Genomic DNA, 23,070 nt, shown 5'->3' on the forward strand with positions numbered 1-23,070 from the left:
TGGGGTAGAGAGAAAGAAAAAACTAAAACAGTGTCAATTTGGCCAGCTCACTTGAGGTCTTTAAAGTGCTTGGAGGGTGAAAAGGTTGAAACTATTGATTCATTAGGCTCTTTATCTGTAATTTTCATCTAGGCCCTTTCCATCTTCCCAGGGATGAGCAAGAGCTGGCCAGATTCCTTCTATAGCAAGACCATTTAGATATTCAGATCGGGTATGGGAAAATGAGATCCGTTTGAGTTTGCCATTACTTCTCGGAATTGCCTTCAGGACACTTTCTCCTAAAACCCACACCTTTGCAAAAACAGAGAAATACCTCTCCCCGAGCCAAACAAAAGCTACAGGGCAGGTTCAGCTGCGTAGGACAGCAGACAGGCCACATTTGGGACCCTGAGAGGGAACCGTGATGCCTGAAGCCGTTTAACTCAGATTTTCAGATTGCACTGCTGATATGTCCTTATTAAGTAGCAAACTGGAGAGACAAATGGAATAAATTAATTGGATGAGCACTGAGGAAGCGCATTGTATTTGACTGCCAAGGTTTTCCCTTGAATGAGCTGGAGACTGTGGAAGGGTTCATCTGAGTCTGTATCACGCACACACATACGTGTTACAATCACACCCCCCCCCACCACCCCTGCCAAATAAAGCCAACCCCCTCAACATTATTAGTGTTTCCTACATCTTAGCCCAGGGAAGACCTTGGCTTGGGGCTGTGTCATTTGCTGCTTCCCAGTTGAAGATGTTCTGGGGTGCCACCTGGCATACAGGTGCTTTGTGTTTGTTTGGGTTCCCCTGGTGGCTCAGTGGTAAAGAATCCTTGTGCCAATCAGGAGACTCAGGTTTGATCCCTGGGTCGGGAAGATCCCCTAGAGAAGGAAATGGCAACCCACTCCAGTATTCTTGGCTGGGAAATCCCATGGTCAGAAAAGCCTGGCGGGGCTGCAGTCCATGAGGTCGCAAAAGAGTCGGACATGACTCAGCCACTAGACAACAGCAACTGTATTTATTGCACGTAGTGAACAGGGGGCTGGAAGGGACTCAGTGAGAATCTATTATGTACCAGGATTTCCTGTCATCCTCCTCACATCACCCCCACGTTAAAGTTGAGAAAATTGAGACTTTGAGTTGGTCATTTGTTTAACGCCTTGGTGAGGCAGACTGGCATTCAGACCTTGGTCTATTTGACCCTAAAGCTGGAGCTTTTAGAGCATGCCTAAGGTAGAGAGGGGGCTGTGGATGAGTTTCTAGAAGGCAGCATTTCACTTGCCTGAGTCCCGCAGGAGAACCTAGCAAGGAATCGGGGTCACATAGCAGCTCCTGCAGCCCAGAGCCAGCCTGGGGGTATGGACCTGAGCTGAGACTCTGGGAGGACTCAGGGCGGAGGGAGTGGAGATGGGGGTGGGAGGCTCCCATCTGGCTGTCACTTTTGTGGAGATGGTTTAATTTGTAATATATCAACATGTTGTGGCTTCCCTGATCCTCCTCCTTACCAGTCTTCTCTGATACAACCTATCTTTCTCTCTCCTCCCCTCCTCCTGGCTTCCTAGAAGGAAAAGTTACCCCCAATCTTGGCTTCTGTCCTTGTCCCCATACACAGCCCCTATGGTCTTCTCCATGACTGACCAGAGGGCCACCTTTATATGTCCATGGAGCCCATTGGTCCCTGAGGTTGGGTGACTATGTTTGTCGGTACCCTCAATTACATGAATTAAGTAAATTTACCCAAAGTTCAGTAGCTCCTCAATGAGAACACCTTGCCTTGAATTCACTTTGTGTCCAGCCCTGGAACTCTCTTGTAAAAGGACTTTCTGTATTGAATTATTTCCTTGTCACCCTCCAGTTGGGTTGAGTCGGTTGAGCCGTGGCAAGACTGTGTTTGGGGGAAGTTGATGGAATTCACCAAGAAAACCTCCCTTCTGTGCCGATTTCTTGGCACATATGACCTCCATCATAGTGTCTAAGTGGTTTTTCTTTTCCTGTCTAGTTTAAGTGGGTGGAAGAAAAAAAAAAATCAATGGAGTGCCTTTTGAGCTCTGTGTCTTTTTATTTGCTTTCTTTCCCTTGAAGAATTTGGACAGCAGTGAAAGTATTAGCTGGGTCAGCACCAGCCGCCTCCCAAGTCCTAGAGGTGGATGGTGGGTTTGGCCTGAGCCTCGCTTCCCCACCACCTCCCCCAGGCAGGGGTCTGCAGGGGGCGGAGAGGTGGGTCTGGCCAGAGGAGGAAGAGGCAGTTTTGTGCCCCTTTTGGTAGAACGGACAAGGCTACAGCGATGAATGCGTTGGATTCCTTGGGAGCCATAAGACATTGATACCTGGGACCCTACTCCCCAGAGGGTCTGATTCAGTGCCTCTGGGGTACACCCTGGGCTCTAGGATTTTTTAAAGTACCCCCAGCTATACACAGTCTGAGCACCCTTGACATGTTTTCTCAACCTAGCCTGAGTAAAAGTGTCTTTCCATGGTGACACAGCAGTGAGAATCTACTTAACACTACCCAGCTTCAGGATGGTCAATGTTGTGTATTTACTGCAATTAACAAAAATAAATTTATAGTGAAACATTGAAGTGAATAAATTTTAAAAAATAGCAACAGGATAAAAGCATCTTTAGAATCCTTGGGTGTTTTTAGTTGATCCATAATAGTCCTGTCCAGTACGATTTTATATTATCATGGAAGTCGTCAGATACACTAAGCACTAGCCTCATGTGACTCTTGAGCACTTGAAGTGTGGCTTGTGCAACCGAGGAACTGATTTTTAAATTTTATTTACTTGCTATTTGTTTCAAGAGTTATGTGGCTGATGGCTACCATATTGGACAGCATGGATCTATAACATGGCATCCGAGTGAAAACAGTGCTTGCTCAGCAGCACAGCTCCCTGCTCATATCCTATTCATTCTGGCCACACCATTGCCCCTAAACCCCTTCTATGGAAATTCTGGAGCTACTGCTGAACTTGGAGGCAGAGAGGTGGTTTAGTTGCTAAGTTGTGTCCAACTTTTGCCACCCCATGGACAGAGGAGCCTGACAGTCTACAGTCCATGGGATTCTCAGGCTAGAATACTGGAGTAGGTTGCCATTTCCTTCTCCATGGGGAGAAGGAAATGGCAGAGAGATTTGGTTTTGAATCCTGTGGGCCAATTTCTTCATCTCTCTGAGCCTCATTTTCCTCTTCTATGAAATGGGTCTCATAAAGTGCCCATCTTTACAATGTTGTTGTGGGGATTCTGAAATGAGATTGTATTTGTTAAAGGGCTTTGCACCATGTCTGACTAAGATGTTCGCTGTGGTTATATTCTGTCTTGCAGATTTGGTAATGAAGTGTTCTGTAGTTTTGAAATCAGTAATTATCTCCACTACTTCTTGGGGCAAACAAGACCCCACCCTTTACTGAGCTGTATTTAGAACTTGCAAATGAAGTTGCAGGAAATGGAGAAGTTGAATTTTTTTTTTTTTCCTTCTTACTAGGTATATAAATCACTCCGGAGTTCATTATAACCTCATCTGGCTCAGCAGGGCCTATTGGCATTTTTCTATTTGCAAATCTTCTGTAAAGGTAGGGAAGACCCGGGTGCCTGGCTGAGGTCCTCAGGGCCTTTAATGCTTAAAATAAAAAAGCCTTTTACAGATGTTTACACCAGTGTAAGGAGAGATGGTTGCTTTGTACTGGCCGTCTTTTCCTGTCCACCTTGTTTGAGTTGCACCTTCTTTTTCTGAAGTAAGCACCCTGAGAAGCAGTCTCATTTGCCTCTAGTCTCTGTTTTACCAACAGCTTTGTACTGGCTTCTGTCCCTTCCCAAGACTTGGCCATATTTGGGTTCTTCCTACCTGCCAACTGGGGCTTCGCTGGTAGCTCAGCTGGAAAGGAATCCGCCTGTAATGCAGGAGACCCTGGTTCGATTCCTGGGTTGGGAAGATCTGCTGGAGAAGGGAACAGTTTCTCACTCCAGTATTCTGGCCTGGAGAATTCCATGGACTGTATTGTCCAGGGGGTGGCAAAGAGTCGGACACAACTGAGCAACTTTCGCTTTCGCCATCTGCCTGCTAGCTCTCTATGGCCCACCAGTCTTAGCCAGGCCTTCGGGCCTCCCAGTGATTGACTGTAGTGGAGTGGCCTGCTCTGTGCCCCGTGTCCCCCAATCTGCATCCCCTGGCTTCTTTGAACACTTCCTGTGCTCTTCATTCTTGCTGTTGTCCCGCTTGGAGGACCTTCTCCGCCATGTTTTGCATTACTGAGATCTTTCTCATCCTTCAAGGCCTCGCCAGAAAGGTCACTCATTTCTCCATCCTCCCCTTTCTATCACATCAGGCACTCTTGGGCATTTTTCCACATGCGTGTTGATTCTACCTGTACTCACTGCATGCTGCCTTAAGTGGTTGCCCTTGGACTGCCACTTCCTAGCTCTATTACTCTGGGCACATTACTCTTGTTCCCTGAGCCTTGATTTTCTTACCTGTAAAATGGGTGGAGTAATAGTCTCCTATTAAAGTTGTGGAGGATTAAAAGAGAAAGTATATGCAAAGGGCTTAGCATGAATAGATAAAATGCTCTTATGTCTGAAAGTGAAAGTTGCTCAGTCTTGTCCGACTCTTTGCGACCCCATGGACTGTCCATGGAATTCTCTAGGCCAGTATACTGGAGTGGGTAGCCTTTCCCGTCTCCAGGGGATCTTCCCAACCCAGGGATCGAACCCAGGACTTCCATATTGCAGGCAGATTCTTTACCAGCTGAGCCACAAGGGAACCCAGAAATCTGATAATTTCTAGCAGAGTACCCTGCCCACAGTGGTACTCAGATGTTTCCGAAAATACAAGAAACCTGTACCTTTGCTTTGATAATGCAATAGAGACAAGAGTGAAATGCTTTTCAATTTTCAGCATGTAAATAATTTGAGAGAATGCGGTACACATATTCAGTACAACAAAGTGCCTGCTCTCTGCCAGGCACTGCTGCGGGGGGAGGCGGGTAGAAATACATCCGTGACCTTGCCCGAAAGTTGTTTAGTCTAGAGGAGTCACAGACAAGTTACTGGAAATCAGTGTAATCAGTGCCATGATAGATGTCAGCATGAGATTTTGAGAGGGGCCAGGGGAAGACCTCTGATTCTCATTTGGAGCTGGGAGACAGAACCAGGGGGAGGGTATTGGTACAGGTACAAAACCTTCCCCCGGGTTTTATTTTACTTACTTAACAAGCATTTGTATGGTATAACCAGGCACTATACTAGTGCTTTACGGAGACTGTTAATCCTCCCAGCAACCCAGGAAGGTAGTTACAAATGCATCTATCAGTGAGGGAGTTATTGCCATAATTCCCATTTTACAGATGGAAAACTGAAGTGCAGAGTGGGTAAGCCATTTGCCGCCATCATGCAACTAAGGAGAGGAACAGCTGGGAGTTGAGCCCAGGCAGTGTGGCTCCAGAGTCTGTGTCCTTAATCCATAGGGCTGAGCTGTCTCTTACAGCATTTTAGGATTTCCTTTTCAGATTCCGTAGTGGATATAAATCAGTGATCACTTTGATCATCATCCTACTGATAACTTTAGGACTCAGGACGAACCAGATAAAGCAGTGAAAATCTAGGCCCTCCTCTGAGCTGCGCCTCCCTTTATTTCAGGAGGGAGTTGGACCAGCCAACAGCGTGAAATCATTGGGCTGCTGACTCGTCCACAGAAGGAAGTGTGTGGGGTGCAGGCGGGGTGCGGTTCACAAGGGTCTGACATGGTTGTCCGAGGTGACAACCGCATGACACGTTTGTTTTGCTGGAGAACCCCCGCCTCCGTCAGGGTCTCCCCAGTAACAGCTCTGCAGCCCACAGGATTGCACAACAGGAAAGGGGGGCCGTGTAGGGGAGGCAGTTGGAATGGCGGCAAGATTAGTTCCCAGGAAGACCTCTAAGTCTCACTTCTGAGGCCTGGCTTGCTGCAGCCCGGCAGCAGCTGAGCACAAGGCCATTAAGGAAGTCTTTGAGTTTGGTTTAATGGTCCCTCTTTGTTTTGAAGTGATTGTTTACTGAACCTTCAAAGCCCGCTCTCCAGCAGGATGTGATCTGGGACCTGGATAATTGGATGAAGCACCCCAATAGGAAGCAAGTAGCGGGGAGCAGGGCCAGGAGGAGACAGCTGATGGCCAGGCTCTTGGCATCCGGGCCCTGGGAGACTCTGAGCCACTCCTGGGGGCGAGGGGTCATCCTGCCACCAGGAGTAGACCTGGAGCCAGGGTCCCTGGGAACCTGGCCTCTTTGATGTTGGGCTGGCCTTAATTAGGGACACGCTAATTAAATCATGGAGAAGGAGGCTTTCCCCTACATTTAGCATGAAGCGTTAGCAAATGTTTTGAGAGCGTTTCTCGAGGGATTACTTCTCTAAGATTATGCAAGTAATTGAAGTTAATGGAAGAAAAAAAAAAAACCTGGAGACCTCAGGTTAGTAAAAAATAAAAGTCACCCATAACCACTTGATTCCAAAGTGGGTTATGGACACACCTTTTAGAGGAAGGCTATTGCAGCCTTTCTCCTGCCAGAAAATTTTTTTTCCACTTAGCTTTTCACTTAACGCTTTCCGTGCTTGTAATTAGAAGCCGGGTTAGTTTTAATGGCTGTGTGGTGGTCCGTTGTTTTGTTCATAGTTAACTGATTTAGTTGACACCTATTGGAGGACCTGCTGTGGGTCAGGTTCTGTGTTAGGTGCTGAGGGGTATGTGTGTGCTAAGTTACTTCAGTCTTGTCTGACTCTTTGTGACCCCATGGACTGTAGCCCTCCAGGCTCCTCTGTTCATGGGTATTCTCCAAGCAAGAATACTGGAGTGGGTTGCCGTTTTCTTCTCCAGGGGATCTTCCTGACCCGGGGATTGAACCTGCGTCCCCTGCATTGCAAGTGGACTCTTTACCTTCTGAGCCACCTGGGAAGCTGTAAGTGCTGAGGACACAGCAGTTAACCAAATGGACTCAGCTCTCGGTCCTCTTGGGTCTTACATTCTAGTGGACAAGGGATGGGCATCTGGGACAGACAAACTGAGTAAGTCAGTTGTGTTGTATATTAGAAGAAGTGTATGTGATAGAGCAGGCCCCGTGTGGTTGTTTTTAAATAGGGTGGTTGGGGAAAGCCTCACCTCAAAGAGAAGGTGACATTTGGGCGATAACTTATGAAGTATGTGGACATCAAAGAAATAATGAGTGTTCCAGGCACGGAAAGAGCATGTGCAAAGGCCCTGAGTCAGGAGCCCAGTTCCATAGTGATCTGTGATCAGGCTGTGTCCAGTGTTTCACCTTGAGCAGCTCTTCTGCAAATAGATCCTTGCAGTTACATCTTGATTTACATTGGTGGTTTCCCCGGAAAGATTTATCCTGAGTCAAAGGCACATACGTTCAAGGCTTTTTTGAAACCCGTTGCCAAATGCCTTTCAGAAAATGTGTGTCTGTTCACATTCCCCTGTGCAGGTGGTTATCACTGGGGATTACTCCTATAGGAGCATGGCCTGTACATCAGGACTGAGAAATCGCTGAGGCCACAGTATCCAAGGCCTCAGACGGCTGTGGCCTGTTGTCTAGAGTGATGAGTCTCAGATCTGTGTGTGGTTTTGGCCATCAGAGCGTGAGTGTCCCCTGGGGAATGTGTTAAGTGCAGACCCCTGGGCCCTACCCCCAGGGATCTGGTTGTGTTGATTTGGGGCTGGTTGCAGGCATCTGTAGGTTTAGCAGGCATTCCCTGGTGGTGAGTCTCTGGGAGCTGGTGCTGGGAGTCTTCTTTGGGTAAGAAGAGGTGGGGGTGGCTCCTGGGCCTCCCTGAGCCACCACAAGCCTCCTCTGCAGCTTGTGGAGTGGGTGGGATCTCCCTGCTCTTCCCCCCCGCCCAACTCTCATCCCCCAGATTGCACCTTCCTGGGATGTCTTCCAGGTGAACAAAGTGACTCATGTCTGAATGTAGCATGATCTCCTGTGCTTCCTATCCTTGGCTAATTCTTTTTCTTTTGCAGGGAAGCCTTCCTCCTGTCCTTTCTTTCCTCCTCTTCTTCCAGGCTTCCCAGGTGGTACTAGTGGTAAAGAATTTGCCTGTCAAAGCAGGAGACACAAGAAATGTGGGTTAGATCCCTGGGTCAGGAAGATTCCCCTGGAGTAGGAAATGGCTATCCACTCCAGTGTTCTTGACTGGAGAATCCCATGGACAGAGGAGCCTGGTGGGCTACAGTCATTTAGGACCCCGGTGAGGAATCACTCCCGTCCAGAAGTTTGTACCAATTGCACCTTCCAGGGCTTTGTATCTAGAGTGTGGTGCCCTCCGGGATCAGTGGCTAACACAGCAGCATTCCTCAATACTTTGGCTTCTTCTAAGCACCACCCAGTGCCTGTGCATAGCACTGTTAGTCACTGAGTCGTGTCCGACTCTTGCCACCCCATGGACTGTAGCCTACCAGGCTCCTCTGTCCATGGAGTTCTCTAGGCAAGAATACTGGGGTGGGTAGCCAGTCGTTCCCTTTTCCAGGGAATCTTCCTGACCCAAGGATCGAACCCAGGTCTCTTGCATTGTGGGCAGATTCTTTACCGTTTGATCCACCAGGGAAGCCCAACCTGTGCATCGTAGGTGCTCATGAAACGTCCGAATATGGGTGGCCTTGTACGTGACTCATTAAAATGGCAGTTGCTAGCATTTCTGGAGTTCAAGGTGCTAGTCACCCTTCTGCACCCTCCTTTGCTTTGACTTACCCTCCTTAGCATCCTTTGAGGAGGGGACGACCATGGTCATCGTTTACAGATGAAAATGAAGTGTCACCAGATGTAGGTCTGGGGAGATCTGAAGCTGGGCAGCCACCCAGCAGACCACACTGATCCTTTTAGACACTGGGTATGGCTACTCATCAGGGCCTTCTATCCAGGCAGAGAGATGGACATTCAGTGGAAAGACACTAAAAAAAGAGTAATGACTGTAGACATAACAGGCACAGCCCTTTTTGGTGGTTCCTGCCCAGGTGTTATTCCTAGCAGCCGGGGTGGGGTTTGGGACTTGTGGAGTTTGGTGGGAGGGAAAATCTGTTGAAGTGGGAGGTGCCAGCATCCATGAAGTGTGCACAGAGCTGTAAGGTTCTTTTCATAGGCATTTTTATTTCATAGGTGGTTGAGGGTGGGTGTGTAAGGAGGCAACCGCTGATTATCCGCAAGGCTGTCATCCACTTGATGGACAGGGGTAATTAGTGGATTAGGCAAGCCCCAGTCAGAAAATAAAAGCCCACGAATGGTTTTATGGTGGAGGGGCTTACGCAGCTCCTTTCATCAGCGGACCTTGGGAGCCCTTCGTCTTGCTGGATGAGGTGGGGAAGGGGGGCTTTGGGGACAAAGCTGTGACAGGTACCCACTTCTGGAAGTCAGAGATTCCTGCCTCGTGCTTTAAGAAGCATGGAGTCCAGTGGTGCTCCTGCTTTGGTCTTGAAGCTTTGTTTTTGTTTCCCTGAAGGCTGAGCTCACCTAGGGGTGTCCCTGGAAGAAGGGGAGGGATGCTGTGGACTGTACCCCTCACACTCACCCTGGGGAGGGACCTGGTGGCAGGGCTGGGGATGGAAGCCTGGAGAGATGCTCGGGACAGGCTCCCCCACCTCCTGGTAGAAGCTGATTAGGTCCAGTGTCCACAGGAAACCTGAAGATTCGACAGAATCAGCCATAATCACACCGCTGATGGTGGTGACTCAACATTTCCGGTGTGTGTCTATCTGGTGTGTGATGTTTTCTGCACAAAGGGCTTTTCTTTTATGTTTTATTTTTCACGTGGTTGTGGATCCTGACCATTTCTAAGGTGACATTACAGCTCTCCCAGGTCCTTTGCTGTTGTAATCAGGGGTTATTTGTTTGGGGAGCCCTTGCTCCCCACCCTACTTTATCTGGTTTACTTATTGTTCAGTCACTAAGTTGTATCCTATTCTTTGTGACCTCATGGACTGCAGCATGCCAGGCTTCCCTGCCTTTGACAGTCTCCTGGAGTTTGCTCACACTCACGTCCACTGAGTCGGTGATGCCATCGAACCATCTCATCCTCTGTCGGTCGTCCCCTTCTCCTCCTGCCTTCAGTCTTTGCCAGCTTTGGGTCTTTTCCAATGAGTCGGCTCTTTGCATCAGGTGGCCAAAGTATTAGAGCTTTAGCAGCAGTCCTTCCAATGAATATTCAGGGTTGATTTCCTTTAGGACTGACTGGTTTGATCTTCTTACTGTCCAAGGGACTCTCAAGAGTCTTCTCCAGCACCACAGTTCAAAAGCATCAATTCTTTGGCTTCTACTGAACCCAGATATAAAGCAGGATCCAGCCTGCGTACTGGGCTTCCTGCAGTCCTAGGGCCGGGTCTGTGTATCTTGCTGCTTGCTCTTTTCAGAGTCAGGGTAGTGCTTGGAGGGGCAGATCAGGGATCACATTTCAGCCTAGAGTGCTAAGATGCAACCTCCCTGGCCCTAGGTTTCTTCAGCTGTGGGATAACAGCAGCACCTGCCTCATGGGGTTTTTTGAACATGTAGTAAAAGTGTGTATCAAGCTGTGCCCCTCCAAGTGTGGTTTATGGACCGGCAGCCTCAGCATCCCTCAGATGAAAGATAGAACATCCAGGCCCCACCTCAGACCAAGAGATTCAGAAACTGCATTTTTGCGAGATCTCCAGATGATAGTATTGTCAGTTAATGTTGGAGACGTGCTGGTCTGTTTATGAGGCATCTAACGGCTGTTCAGAACATGGTGAGGTGTAACGACGAGGGTGGTGACAGTGGTGCTTATCAAGGTGAAAAGGGGTTTGGGAGATGGCCTGTCCAGTCATGTGTCTAGAACTTGGGTTCTCATCGGCATAGCCACTGGCCAGCCAGCTCTCCCAGTTACAGGGAACCTGACTCCCTGTAACTTGTCCCTGCTGGTCCCTATTTCTTTTTCAGCTGAGGCAAGTCCTCCTTCCTCCTGAGAGTCCCCTTGGGTCTCTGGCTCCTCTCAAATGGCCCTTCCTCTGACCCAGGCTCCGGGCTCCTCTGTGTTCCCCAAGCGGCAGCCCTGGTGTCTCATTCCCTCAGCTGTCCCCGAGGCTCCGCTGTCACGTGGGCCGGGCTGGGAGAGGCGGAGGCTGCATTATTCATGGGGCACTGTGAACTAGCCGGGCCGGGAAGTTACAGTTTTTTCCTTCTGCTCTATGTGGGATGCCATCCTGGGCCTCTGTTTTATACAAAGCAAACTAGAACCCCAAGCCAGCAAGTGGCCTGCCCAGCCGTTTGGCTGTGGGATAAGTGGAGGAGAGGATAGGGACTCAGTATCCCCAGAGCTCAAATCTGGGCTGGGAAGATCCCCTGGAGAAGGAAACAGCAGCCCACTCCAGCGTTCTTGCCTGGAGAATCACGTGGACAGAGAGCCTGGCCACAGTCCACAGGGCCACAAAGAGCTGGACACAACTGAAGCAACTTAGCACACACCTAGGGCAGCCTGCTTGTCTGTCTGCTCAAATGGTCAACAAACTCTTGGGGAATTGACCGAGATAGGTAGGCCTTTTTCTCAGAAATGAGAAGATGACTTTATTCTCCTCCCCACCCCCCAGGGGACCAGGGTGCCTTCAGGCATGTGATGGGGTCGCCAGGTTCTCTTGTCGCCGTACTGGTTTGGGGTTCATGTCACCCGCCATTTGGATGAAGCCCCATTTGTAGTTCAACCCTGGACCTTGCCCTAGACAGCTGCCCACGCTCTCCCTGTCCGTCCTGCCATCTCCTGCTTCTCCCAGCGCCAGTGTGCCACTCTGGTGTCCCTTGGAGGAGCCCACATGTGTCCTCCCTGTCTCCCTGTCTTTGTCCCTGTTACTGGAAATACTTTCCCTTCTTCCGTCCGTTTTTCTGTCCTCAAGCCCACAGTTCAGTGGGGAAAACCTAGGCTCAGAGAAGTGAACTGTGTGATGTCAGGGAAGCCAGTGGGGAAGGGGGGGGGGTCCCAGGATACTCTGCGGGAGGTGACATTTGAACTGGGTGCTGATGGCTGAGTAGGAGTTTTCCAGATTGTTGAATGCCCCCGGAGGTTAGAAGAGAGAACAGCCGGTGTGGGGTGGGGGCTCGGGGTGGGGGGTGGGGGTCTGTGTGGTGGGTACCTGCCTGTGGCTGTAGACTTAGAGCCTGTCTTCAGGCAGGCCCCGTCTCTCTCCCTGTAGGAAGTGGGCAAGGTCAGGTGGCTTGCTAAAAAGAGTCCTCCCCATGTTTGCAAACACAGCAGTTTCCAGCAACAAGGGTCTCTCCTTTCTCCCAGAACCTGGTGTGATCTGAGTTCTATTCTCAACAAACTGCCAAGGCTTCAAAACCTCCCTGCCCTCCCCCCATCCCTCGGCACTCCCAAAGAAATTCAAGAAGGAGATTCCAGAAGGAGAGTCTCGTTTCCCTTCGCCCATGACTTTGTACTTGGCGGAACCACGTGCTCGGCAGGAGTCTTGTTTTCCTTGAGTTTGGTCTGTCTGGAAAGCTGTGAAACCTGTCTGTGTTGTCTGGTGAGCTCCACAGTGGGGTCTGTGTTGAGACTTTCTCGTAGTTTTGAGGATGCGTCCCTGGGGGTTCCTTAAACGTGAATAGAGCCCCTCCAGACACAATGTCAAGAGACAGCTTTCTGGGATTTCTTAGTGGGCAGCGCAGATTAGAAATTTAAGGACCACACTGGACTTGCTTTCTACAAGGCCTCTCAGTGCCTACGGTGCCTTGATTGGCAAATTTCTTCTGAAATTTGAGTCTGCTCCCCTTTACCCAGCCTTGTTGTCTAGAACAACCCAGGGCTTTTTTTCTCTCAGTAACCTTTTCATTTTCCAAGTCCCTTCTTCATTCCCTCCAAGCTTTTGAATTTTTGTAGTAAAACTATTTTCAGGTGGGTAGAAACTTTTTTTTTCCTTGAAAAAAACTTAAAAAAAAGAAAAAAACAAATCGGGAACAACCCAACATCACCTTGCCTTTTAAATTTTAATAACGTTTACACACTTACATTTCTCAACAAGGAGGTTTTTGTCTTCTGTTCTTAGAAGTTCTTTTTTTTTTTTTTTTAGAATCCATTAAATTATATATTGCCTAAAACAGGTGGGCCTGATACTCTTTGATAGACTGTCAAATATCTAGGCTGTCAAATATCATAAGGTCGGGAGAGAGTGGCTGTTGGCAGCCTTCATCTGGCAGAGTGGGTGTTCGTAGGCGGAGAGCTGGGTGCTGTACCCCCTAATTGCAGCGGGGACCCTCCTTTTGTTGCTAATTTGGTAAAGATTGAAATGAGGCTCCAGGTGGGGGCAGGTAAGTCGTTTTTAAAGTGGCTCCAGCAGTTGTTTTCAGGCACATGCGTCTGGGGTTTGAGTACTCCGTCCGCCTTGTACTAGGAGCGGCAGAGACACTGGCAGACACTGTGTGTCCCGCTGTCTCTCTCCGTGTCTGCGTTAACTATGGGGAACTCAGGATGCACAGTTGGCTCTGTTCTTAGAGGGATTACAGCCTGGGTGGACCCTCTGACCTCAGGAGTGTTTTGTGGCCACATTGTATAGCTTGTGGGATCTTAGTTCCCAGACCAGGAATCGAACCCCTACCCCGCTGCCCTTGCAGTGGAGGCACAGAGTCTTAACCACTGGACCCCCAGGGAAGTCCCGACCCGCAGAGTTGTAAACATCTCTCCCAGCATCCCGAAGGAGATTCTTGGGAGCCTGCAGACGCTCGGATCAAACCTGTCAAAGGTTATTGAGCCCTTACGGAGTGCCTGGCACTGCTCTGGGCACTTGGGATGACTGACCTCACCTCCTCCTTGCACCAGTCTGGGGCAGTGGTGACTGACACTTGCCGGAGTCAGACCACCTGCCCGCTGTCACGTGGCAGGTGGGGAGAGCTGAGATTCTAGCCAGCAGGTTGGGCCCTGGCCTTTGTGTTCCTTATTTCTTTCCTACGTTCTTTCAGTGTTCCGTGATGTCAGTGTTCAGTAATGGTGATGGAATTATAACTTTTTATGGTTGACCATTGTAAAGAGCTGGCCTGAGAGTTCAAGTGACATCCCCCCTCCGGCATCGTTCACTGCCAGGGCCATGGCTAGAACTCAGGATTTGGTGCTCCTGCCATTCTGGTGAATACTGTGGATCATCTCGGTGACCTTCTGTGGGGGTTCCGTGGATAGGAGTGGTTGGTGTTGGAGAGAGGGGGCCTAGTTCTCATGTCCTGTGTGCAGATGGGAGATGCTAGTTGCTTTGACTGGAAGTTGATGCTCAGTGTCTGTGAACATCCTCAGGCTTTTCGTAAAGCTTCTCATGCTGTCTTGTCTACCAGAAAGGGAAGGACTAGCTAGATGAGGCTATAATTGGTTGGTAACGCTCTCATGTTCTGAAGGATGCTGAAGTCCATCTGAACAGAGATCTCTAGTGCCCAGCCAGAGGACTCTGATCTTGGTCCTTACCCCTGATTACCTGGATGTAGATACATTAATAGAAGGCATGTTCCTATTTGGTATTGATAACAAAATGGTAAATGCTATAGGTGGGATTCCCCATAATGTCTTAGTAGACCTGGAAAGGTAGCCTGAGCCCTTAGAGGTTCCATTCAAAAACAAACAAAGTTATGCTCTTGGGTTAAAGAGACCCCTTGGGGCACAGAGCTGGGATGGAGGCTAAGTGGTTTAGCAGCTGATGACCAGACCTGTGCATGAGTATTGGTGTCAGTAGCTCAGATGTAGCTGTCAAAGGACTTCTGCCAGGAGCCAGTCAGGCAGACTCCCTGGCCTGGTGCAGCTCAGTGTCCCACGGGAGCACATTGCCGCTTGGAGGAATAAATCCAGAGCGTGCAGCTGGGCTGAGCAGGTCCCCAGCGCACAGACGCAGAATTGATGGATGTGATCTAGCAGCCCGGGTGAAACAGATTCTAGGGGCTGTGTGGACTGTAAATTCACGGTGCTGTTACTGCCAGAACCGCTAATTTGATCTTAAATTTTTTTAAGTGTAGTGGTGACTACCTTGTTTTCATAAAAATGATGTATGACCCTATTTAAAAGAAAAAAAAAGAACAGGAAACTATAGCATGGAGGAAAGTACAAACAGGAACACAACACATTGGTCCAAACTCAGCTCCCAGAAACATTCCATTTTAATGTTTGGTAGATGGTTTTCCTGACATCTTGCGCATTTTCAGACAGACTTGATAGGTTGAGAAATATCTTGTTCAGCCACTCATGTCCAATTCTTTGTGATGCCATGGACTGCAGCACGCCAGGCTTCCCTGTCTATCAACAGCTCCGGAGCTTGCTCAAATTCATGTCCATCGAGTAGGTGATGCCATCCAACCATCTCATCCTCTGCCACCCCCTTCTCCTCCTGCCTTCAGTCTTTCCCAGCATCAGGGTCTTTTCCAATGAGTCAGCTCTTTGCATCAAGTGGCCAAAGTATTGGAGCTTCAGCATCTGTCCTTCCAATGAATATTCATGGTTGATTTAAGACTCAAAATATATAAATGAACACACTTTTGGAACAGATGTTCTGTGCAGCATATTTTCAAAATAATAATTATTTAATTACCTTAAGAGAACTGAAATTGAAATGAAGTAATGCTGAAGACATTGCTGAGCTTCAGATAACTTCTTTGCTAGAAGAAACGCATTTCTCAGACATTCCTCTGAAGCAGTGGTTCTTCACCAGGGGGGATTTTGCCCCATAGGAACAATGTCTGGGGGCATTTTGTCACATCAGGTGACATCCATGAGTGTTACTGACGTCTAGTGAGTGGAGTAGCTACTGAACATCCTGTAATGCACAAGACAGCCCCCCACCTCCATCTTGACACACACAAAAAATTAGCTCAAAACGTCAGTGGTGGCAAGGTTAAGAAAGTGTGCTCTTAAAAGAGTAAGGGGATGTATGGAGAGAGTAACATGGAAACATACGTTACCTGTAAATAGATAGCCAATGGGAATTTGCTGTATGACTCAGGGAATTCAAACTGGGACTCCATGACAACCTAGAGGGGTGGGATGGGGTGGGAGATGGGAGGCAGTTTCAAGAGGGAGGAGACATATGTATACCTGTGGCTGATTCATGTTGATGTTTGGCAGAAACCAACAAAATTCTGTAAAACCATTATCCTTCAATTAAAAAATAAATTCAAAAATTTGAAAAAGATACATTATAAATAACTATATTTCAATAAAAATAAATAATAACTGATAAAGAATAAGGGGGGAAGAGGTTATTAAAATTATTTGGGGAAAAATTAGAAAGCTGAAATCATTATGTTTTAACTCACTTTCAGTTTTAGTCTATTTTGATGGGACTTATTTTTTTCTTTTTTTTTTTTCCTGAGCATAGCTTTAATTGGAAGATTTTAGTGTATTTACAGAAGTCCACAGCTCCCACGGAAGGCCCCACTGTCCTGTGCTCCAGGCTAGCTGGGGATTGATGGGCTTCTATAATAAAAAATGAGATGATTCACTGTATTACAGTTTCTCCATCCTCTCTCCTTAATGACAAAATCAAGAGGTGTCATATGTTATTTTTACCTTGTCAAGGTTCATAACATTTATATTCTATCCTACAACCATAATCCGCCAGATGTTTAGAGGTAGTTATATGTCTAAATGATTCAGTGCCAGACACTGCTTCTCTAACCACAGCTTCCTCTTTGGGTTTATTTTGCACTGACTCTTAGTTGGTTACCTGATCTTGTTGTTGTTGTTCAGTTGTGTCCGACTCTTTGCGGCCCCAGACACTGCAGCATGCCAGGCTTCCCTTTAAATGACCTAGTGCCAGATACTGCTTCTCTAACCACGGCTTCCTCTTCTCTGGGTTTATTTTGCACTAACTCGTAGTTGGTTACCTGATCTTAGTGTACAGTTAATGTGCTATGTCAGACCCCACTCTGGTTTGCCCCAGCCAGAACTGCACCTGCAATTTAGGGTTTGTCTCAAGCACCATACTTAGAGGGCTTCCCTGGTGGCTCAGATGGTAAAGAATCCGTCTGCATTGCGGGAGACCTGGGTTCGATCCCTGGGTTGGGAAGACTCCCTGGAGAAGGGAATGGCAACCCACTCCAGTGTTCTTGCTGGGAGAATCCCATGGACAGAGGAGCCTGGTGGGCTATAGTCCATAGGGTTGCAAGGAGTCGGACACGACTGAGCGACTAAGCACACGCGCATACTATACTTAGAAGAGTAGAGAATAATGGAGTATCCCCAAGACACTGTGGGGATGTGAGACAGGGTCCCGTGTAGAAATGGAGTTGCGGTTGAGAGCTGAAAGAAGGAATGCTGTGAATGAATGTGCTGGTTGTCCTTAGTTCTTTGAAAAGATGGATGTGGAAGCAGTGTTGATTTAACTCTGTGGATTCCTAGGTTAGGAGTAGGACTGCGTGGATAGAAAGGAAAGCTTGGCTGATGTAGGTAAGTTGCCATGGAGGGTGACGAGTGTCCTGCTAGCTGTAATACGCTGGGGAACCACCTATAACCATGTAGTATGTAGATGCTGGTCTCAAGCCATCAGCTGAGCAGCTATATCTAGGTAACTTCCCAACCTTGAGATTCTGCTAGACTAATGATGTACTGTTCGCTTAGTTGCTCAGTCATGTCCAACTCTTTGTGACCCCACGGACTGTAACCCGCCAAGCTCCTCTGTCCATGGGGCTTCTCCAGGCAAGAATACCGGAGTGGGTTGCCATGCCCTCCTCCAGGGGATCTTCCAAACCCAGGGATCAAACCCAGGTCTCCCACATTGCAGGAAGATTCCTTACCATCCAGTGCTTGCCAGTAGCCTCCTGTCCTGGAGAGGAGCTGCAAACACTCTGGTTCCCTCCTCTCTGCCTTCTGGGATAGGGAGGAGAACAGCCAGAGGCATGATCAGGTGGTTCAGGGTAGAGTCTTATATGTTCCACATATCTAGAATTTGGACCCACCTATCATTGGAGTTGGGTGTGCTACCAGTGTCTTCATCAGTTATCTATCACAGCTGGACTTACTGATTGATGGCTTTGTTTTGTTATAGGGGAGTTATCCGGTTTGGGAAGATTTCATTAACAAAGCCGGAAAACTGCAGTCCCAGCTTCGGTAAGTAGAAGCATGTCATCTCCAAGAAAATGGCAGCAGCCTTAGACAAAGGATGTAAGAACAGGGACCCAAGAGTTGAACTAGGGTTACTTTTGGAAGTCTTACAGGTAGAGGAGCATGCAGTGGTATTGCCACTTACTAGCCATGTGTCCTGACCACTGATTGCTGTATGTGAAATCAACTCATATCTGCTCTGCCTCCTTCCACTGGAATTTTGAAGGTCAAATGAAAAGTCAGTTATATGTAAGGTAGTCATGGATGACATATAAAGAGTGTTCCCTACATGCCAGGTATATGGTAACAGTTAAATCTCATGACCCCAAGAGATAAGTATAGTTGTTATCCCATTTTGCTGATGAGAAAACTGAGGCACAGATAAGCTGAATTACTTACCCAAATTCACACAGCTAGTAAATGAGAGAGCAGGGAATTGAACTGAGGCAGTCTGGCTCCACAGTTCATTCTGCTTCCTGTCTATCCTTACAGAGTTTAAAGCTTAGTTTGTATAATTCCATTTCCATGAATTGTCATAATGCAAATCTGTAGAGACAGATGGAGACTAGTGGTTTCCTGGGGCTAGGAGTGGGAAAGGAGGTTGACTGCAAATGGCCATGAGGAACCTTGTTGGGGTGATGGAAATATTCTAAAACTGGATTGTGGTGGTATTTGCATAGCTCTGAATTTACTGAAAAATTGTTATCTTACACATCTAAGAAGGGTGAACTTTATGGTATACAAATTATGTCTCAATAAAGCTGTTTTAAAACAATGAGATCTAATGCTAATCTGCTCTAAGGGGCTATTATTATTGCCTCATCATGTGCTTGTTAATACATCATTTGCCTTACAGTAGAAAATAAGGCAACATCTTCTTGTTAAAGCCATATGCTTTTAAAATCAGTGAGGAGAGGGGTGTGATTGCACTTAGTGGGTGCTTCAAGAGAGCTGGTACATTTGAAAAAGAGGTTGTTTTCATGACCCTGGTCATGGCTGTGGGGGTGACATGGGTTGGTTTGGGTGTACGGGGATGGTTTTCCAGAGAACAAAGCAGATAGGTATTTTCTGGGATAAGAAGCTATGTGGATGACAGACAGAGGAGGGAGGAGTAACATGATGTTCTTAGGACTTTGCCTGTTGACCCCAGGGGTTCCTGCCCAGAACTTTGGCCACAGGACTGGGCATTCCCTGGCTCCCCTGTAGGTTAGGAGAGAACCTGAGAGGTGTGGAAATTTCCCAGTCCATTATTCAGCTTCGTGGGGCCTGGGGTTTCCAGAGTGATGAGTGGGCATTCAGATGGACCATGGGCTTCAGAGTATGGCCCTTTTGCTGCTTGTTGAGTCCTTTGCCATTTCTTTGCTTAAGAACCTATGATTACTTTGTCTTGGATCAGATCCAACCTATTCTTCTCAGATTGTAAGACCCTCTCCCCCAACTCTACCGCCATTGTGGTTCGTTTCAAATAGGTTCATTTCAAACCTCCTGTAGGAGGTTGCCTCCTGTTGTAAAACATGTAAGTACAACCCCTCCCCCCACACTCTTCTTATCTGGCCTCATTTAATTGGCTGGCAGGTTTTCAGAGTTGACCAGGGAAAAGATGCTCTTCTCCTTTTACCAAAGAAGCAGCTAAAACTTAAAATAATTACCTGATTGGCTGTCTTAAAACATACAGAATAAGACTTAAAGCAATCTTACCCCACTGGTACAAAGTACATTATAATATATTGGGGTTGGTCAAAAGGTTCATTCAGGATTTTCTGTTACAGCTTATGGAAAAACCCAAATGAACGTTTTAGCCAACCCTGTATAGATATAATATGCATATTATATATATAAAGTGTTAGTTGCTCAGTCATGTCCAGCTCTCTGTGACCCCATGGACTATAGCCTGCCAGGCTCCTCTGTCTATGGGGTTTTTCCAGGCAAGAAAACTGGAGTGGGTTTACCATTCTCTTCTCCAGGGGATCTTCCTGACCCAGGGATCGAACCCAGGTCTCCTGCATTGCAGACAGATTCTTTACCTTCTGAGCCACCAGGGAAGCCCTACATACACACACACAGACACACACACACACACACACACACACACACGTGTGTGTGTGTGTACATATATGTTAAACAACAGGCCCCATGAGGCAGAGACCATTTCTTTATTTTGTCAAGCTACTAGTGCCTGGTTGAGAGCACCATGGGAAGCTCAAGCCCGTGGTTTAATTTTCTGTATTAAGAGAGTAGATGAGGGTAAGACCAGAGAAGAGGCAGACTCTTGGAGCGTGTAAACTGAATCACTCCTTTCTCCTGCTGATGGATGCATGTTCGCTCTGCGCCATCAGAGAGGGCTAAGATGTCCTGTGACAGAAGCAGTCCGTGAAATAATGGCTCATCGGAAGGCGGTGTTTAAAAGCTCTTAATTCCTCACACTTGACCACAGTCTTTGTTTTCACGGGAGCCCTGGTGACCGTGTAATACTTGAGGCACCTCTACAGCTGGCTCTTTTGGAAGATCGGCCTTGACTTGAGTGAGAGTAAATACAGCTGTTGGGTCAGATATTAATTATAAATTTGAATGAGTTGTTTATAAATCTCAGAGCGTAAAGCTAACTTTTCCATGGTTTGCAGTTGGTGCCAACTCTTCAAGAAATATGCTTTGAAGTGGGTTTTTGTTTTTGTTTAGTGTGTAAGTCAGTGTGTGTGTGTTTTGACCAGAATGTTTTCTTGCTCTACTGGAAAATATCAGGCCTCATTTTGAAGCTTGGCTCTAAGGGACCATTGCCCAGGTTTTCCTAGGCACCACTTCTAGCACCTTCCAAGCTACCTTGCTTAGGCTCAAAGGTCATTTCTTTCTTTCTTTTTTCCCTCCTCCATTTTGAACTTCCTTTTTAAATCCTTCTTCTCATCTTCTTCCCTTTTTAGTCCTTTTTCTTTTTCTCATCTTCTTCCTTCACAACTTTTAATTAGTAGGGATGCTCTATAAGGACTGTATTCATATGTGAACTACTTGGACGTTAACATCAGGCTGTAAACTCTGTTGTACGGGTTCTTGTGAGTGAGCCTGGGGCTGGCTTGCTTGTCCTGGTTGTTCACAGCCCTGGGATGCAATGGTGATTACTTTGTTGAATGGCATCTTGGACCATGATTCTAGGAACCAGTAGATCACAAAGTGCTCAAGGCATCTCCCAGTGCTCAAGAGAATGTGAAGAATTCGAGAGAACTTCTAGGAAAGTAAATGAGATAGTAACCCTTCCTTGGTCTCAGCTTTTAGGAATTCAGGAGATGCTGTTGAGATAGCATTCTAACGTGAAAAAAGAGTATGTTGGTTTCACTGTAGTCATGATTTAGGGGGGGAAGTCACATAGCTGGGATCCTGTAGTGGGATGAGCATGGGATTGTAAGTCACGCTGCTAGTCTCAGCTGTGGTATGAACTGGTGATCTCCGTTTTCCCATCTCTAAGATGAATTGTTTAACCTAGGTCTCTTCAAGATCCGTTCTACCAATCCGTGTAGCTATATTGTTTTCCTGCTCTAAAGTATCTTTCAGCCATACCACTTATATATTTTTTTAAGATGCTTTTCTTTTTAGGTAGAAATACCTGTCTTTTCCTTCTTTGTGAAATTTTACTTGTTGATAATTTTATACCATCAGGTGAAATGGAGGAGGAAGAATAGTTAGCATTTGTTGATTAGTACTGCATGAGCCATACATTATTGGGGTACAGTGCAATAGGGGAAAGTCTTTAAAGAGTAGGTCCACACACAGTGGGGGAAGGAGTGGGTGGGATGAATTGAGAGAGTAGCTTTGAAACATATACATTACCATATGCCAAACAGGTAGCTAATGGGAAGTTGCTGTATAACACAGGGAACTCAATCTGGTGCCCTGTGACAACCTAGAAGGGTGGGATGGGGTAGGGGGTGGGAGGGAAGTTCAAGAGGGAGGGGAAACACACACACACACATAAAGATATATACACACACACATATAAAGATATATACACATACACATACCTATGACTGATTCATGTTGTTGTATGGCAGAGACCAGCACGACATTGTAAAGCAATTATACTCCAATTAAAAAAAAAAAAGGGTCCACTAAGCCGATGGTTGTCTGTATCCAGTCAGGGTTTCCCTCTTGGAGGGTGACTTTCAGTCCCTGGCAGGGATTCCAGCCCTTTTGCTGTCACGCATGTGCTGGTGTGAGACAGCCCTCATGCTTTTGTTATCTGTTTGCATTTTAGGACAGCAGTAGTAGCAGCAGCTGCCTTCTTGGACGCCTTCCAGAAAGTGGCTGACATGGCCACCAACACACGTGGTAAGCAGATGGAGGGGTGGCATTCAGTATGTGGGCTCTTACCCTTGGCGGCTTCACACGAAGATGGAGCTCAAGTTATCAGAGCTTGGCTGACTCATATTTAAAAATATATAGATTTCTAACTGGGGGATTCTGCATAGTAGATGCTGCAAATCATTCTCCAGATAATAAAGCGCATGAGAAGAAGGAAAAATAAACCAAAAGGATCCAGTGTTTATGCCTGAGATGGCTTGATGTGCTTGTCATCACTTTTAACGACGTGCTGGTTGCAGAGTCTTGAGCTGTGTGTTTGGCTGCAATTTGTTTTTCCCTCCTCATACGTGTCGTCTCAAGATTTTCCTCATTCCCTTGTGGAATGAGAAGCAGTGAGAATGATGGGTTAGACCTTTTTTTCCTGGGTTCCCATGAAATGAGGGAACCTATTATAAGTAGCATCCTATGGTGTTGTATGTGTCTCCCATGTTTGACTGCAAACCCCTCAAGGTGTAGACTGTGACTGGTGCCTGTCTGAACTTTCCCAAAACATAGCACTTGGCACACAGTAGATGTTTGAAGTGTGTTTATTAAATCAGTGAACAGAGGGAATTCTTTTGAAAATTTGTATTGGTTTCAGTGACTATTGAATCATGGAAAAGAATATTTATAACCTGTGAAAGGTCTGTAGAGAAGCAAGTAAATCTTTCTCTACCCAGCACTATCGTTAGAAGTATGACATTACCCATAACCTAGAGACCCTCATTCAA

General features: G+C 47.1%; 1 protein-coding gene across 9 annotated transcripts in view; it reads left to right on the top strand.

Annotated features, from left to right (window-relative positions):
* Positions 1-23,070, top strand: part of MTSS1 (MTSS I-BAR domain containing 1) — a 162,134-nt gene that overhangs the window by 5,833 nt on the left and 133,231 nt on the right. For 8 of the 9 annotated variants that reach the window (XM_042254143.1, XM_027972910.2, XM_004011648.5 and 5 more), the window contains exons 2-3: positions 17,958-18,019; positions 22,254-22,327. In XM_042254143.1, coding sequence (XP_042110077.1) covers positions 17,958-18,019; positions 22,254-22,327 — 136 coding nt within the window. Of the gene's footprint in view, positions 1-17,957; positions 18,020-22,253; positions 22,328-23,070 lie in introns of those variants that run through there. The other variant, XM_060393658.1, reaches the window with a different exon arrangement.

The sequence above is a fragment of the Ovis aries genome, chromosome 9, assembly GCF_016772045.2.
Source record: "Ovis aries strain OAR_USU_Benz2616 breed Rambouillet chromosome 9, ARS-UI_Ramb_v3.0, whole genome shotgun sequence".
NCBI classification, from domain to species: domain Eukaryota; kingdom Metazoa; phylum Chordata; class Mammalia; order Artiodactyla; family Bovidae; genus Ovis; species Ovis aries.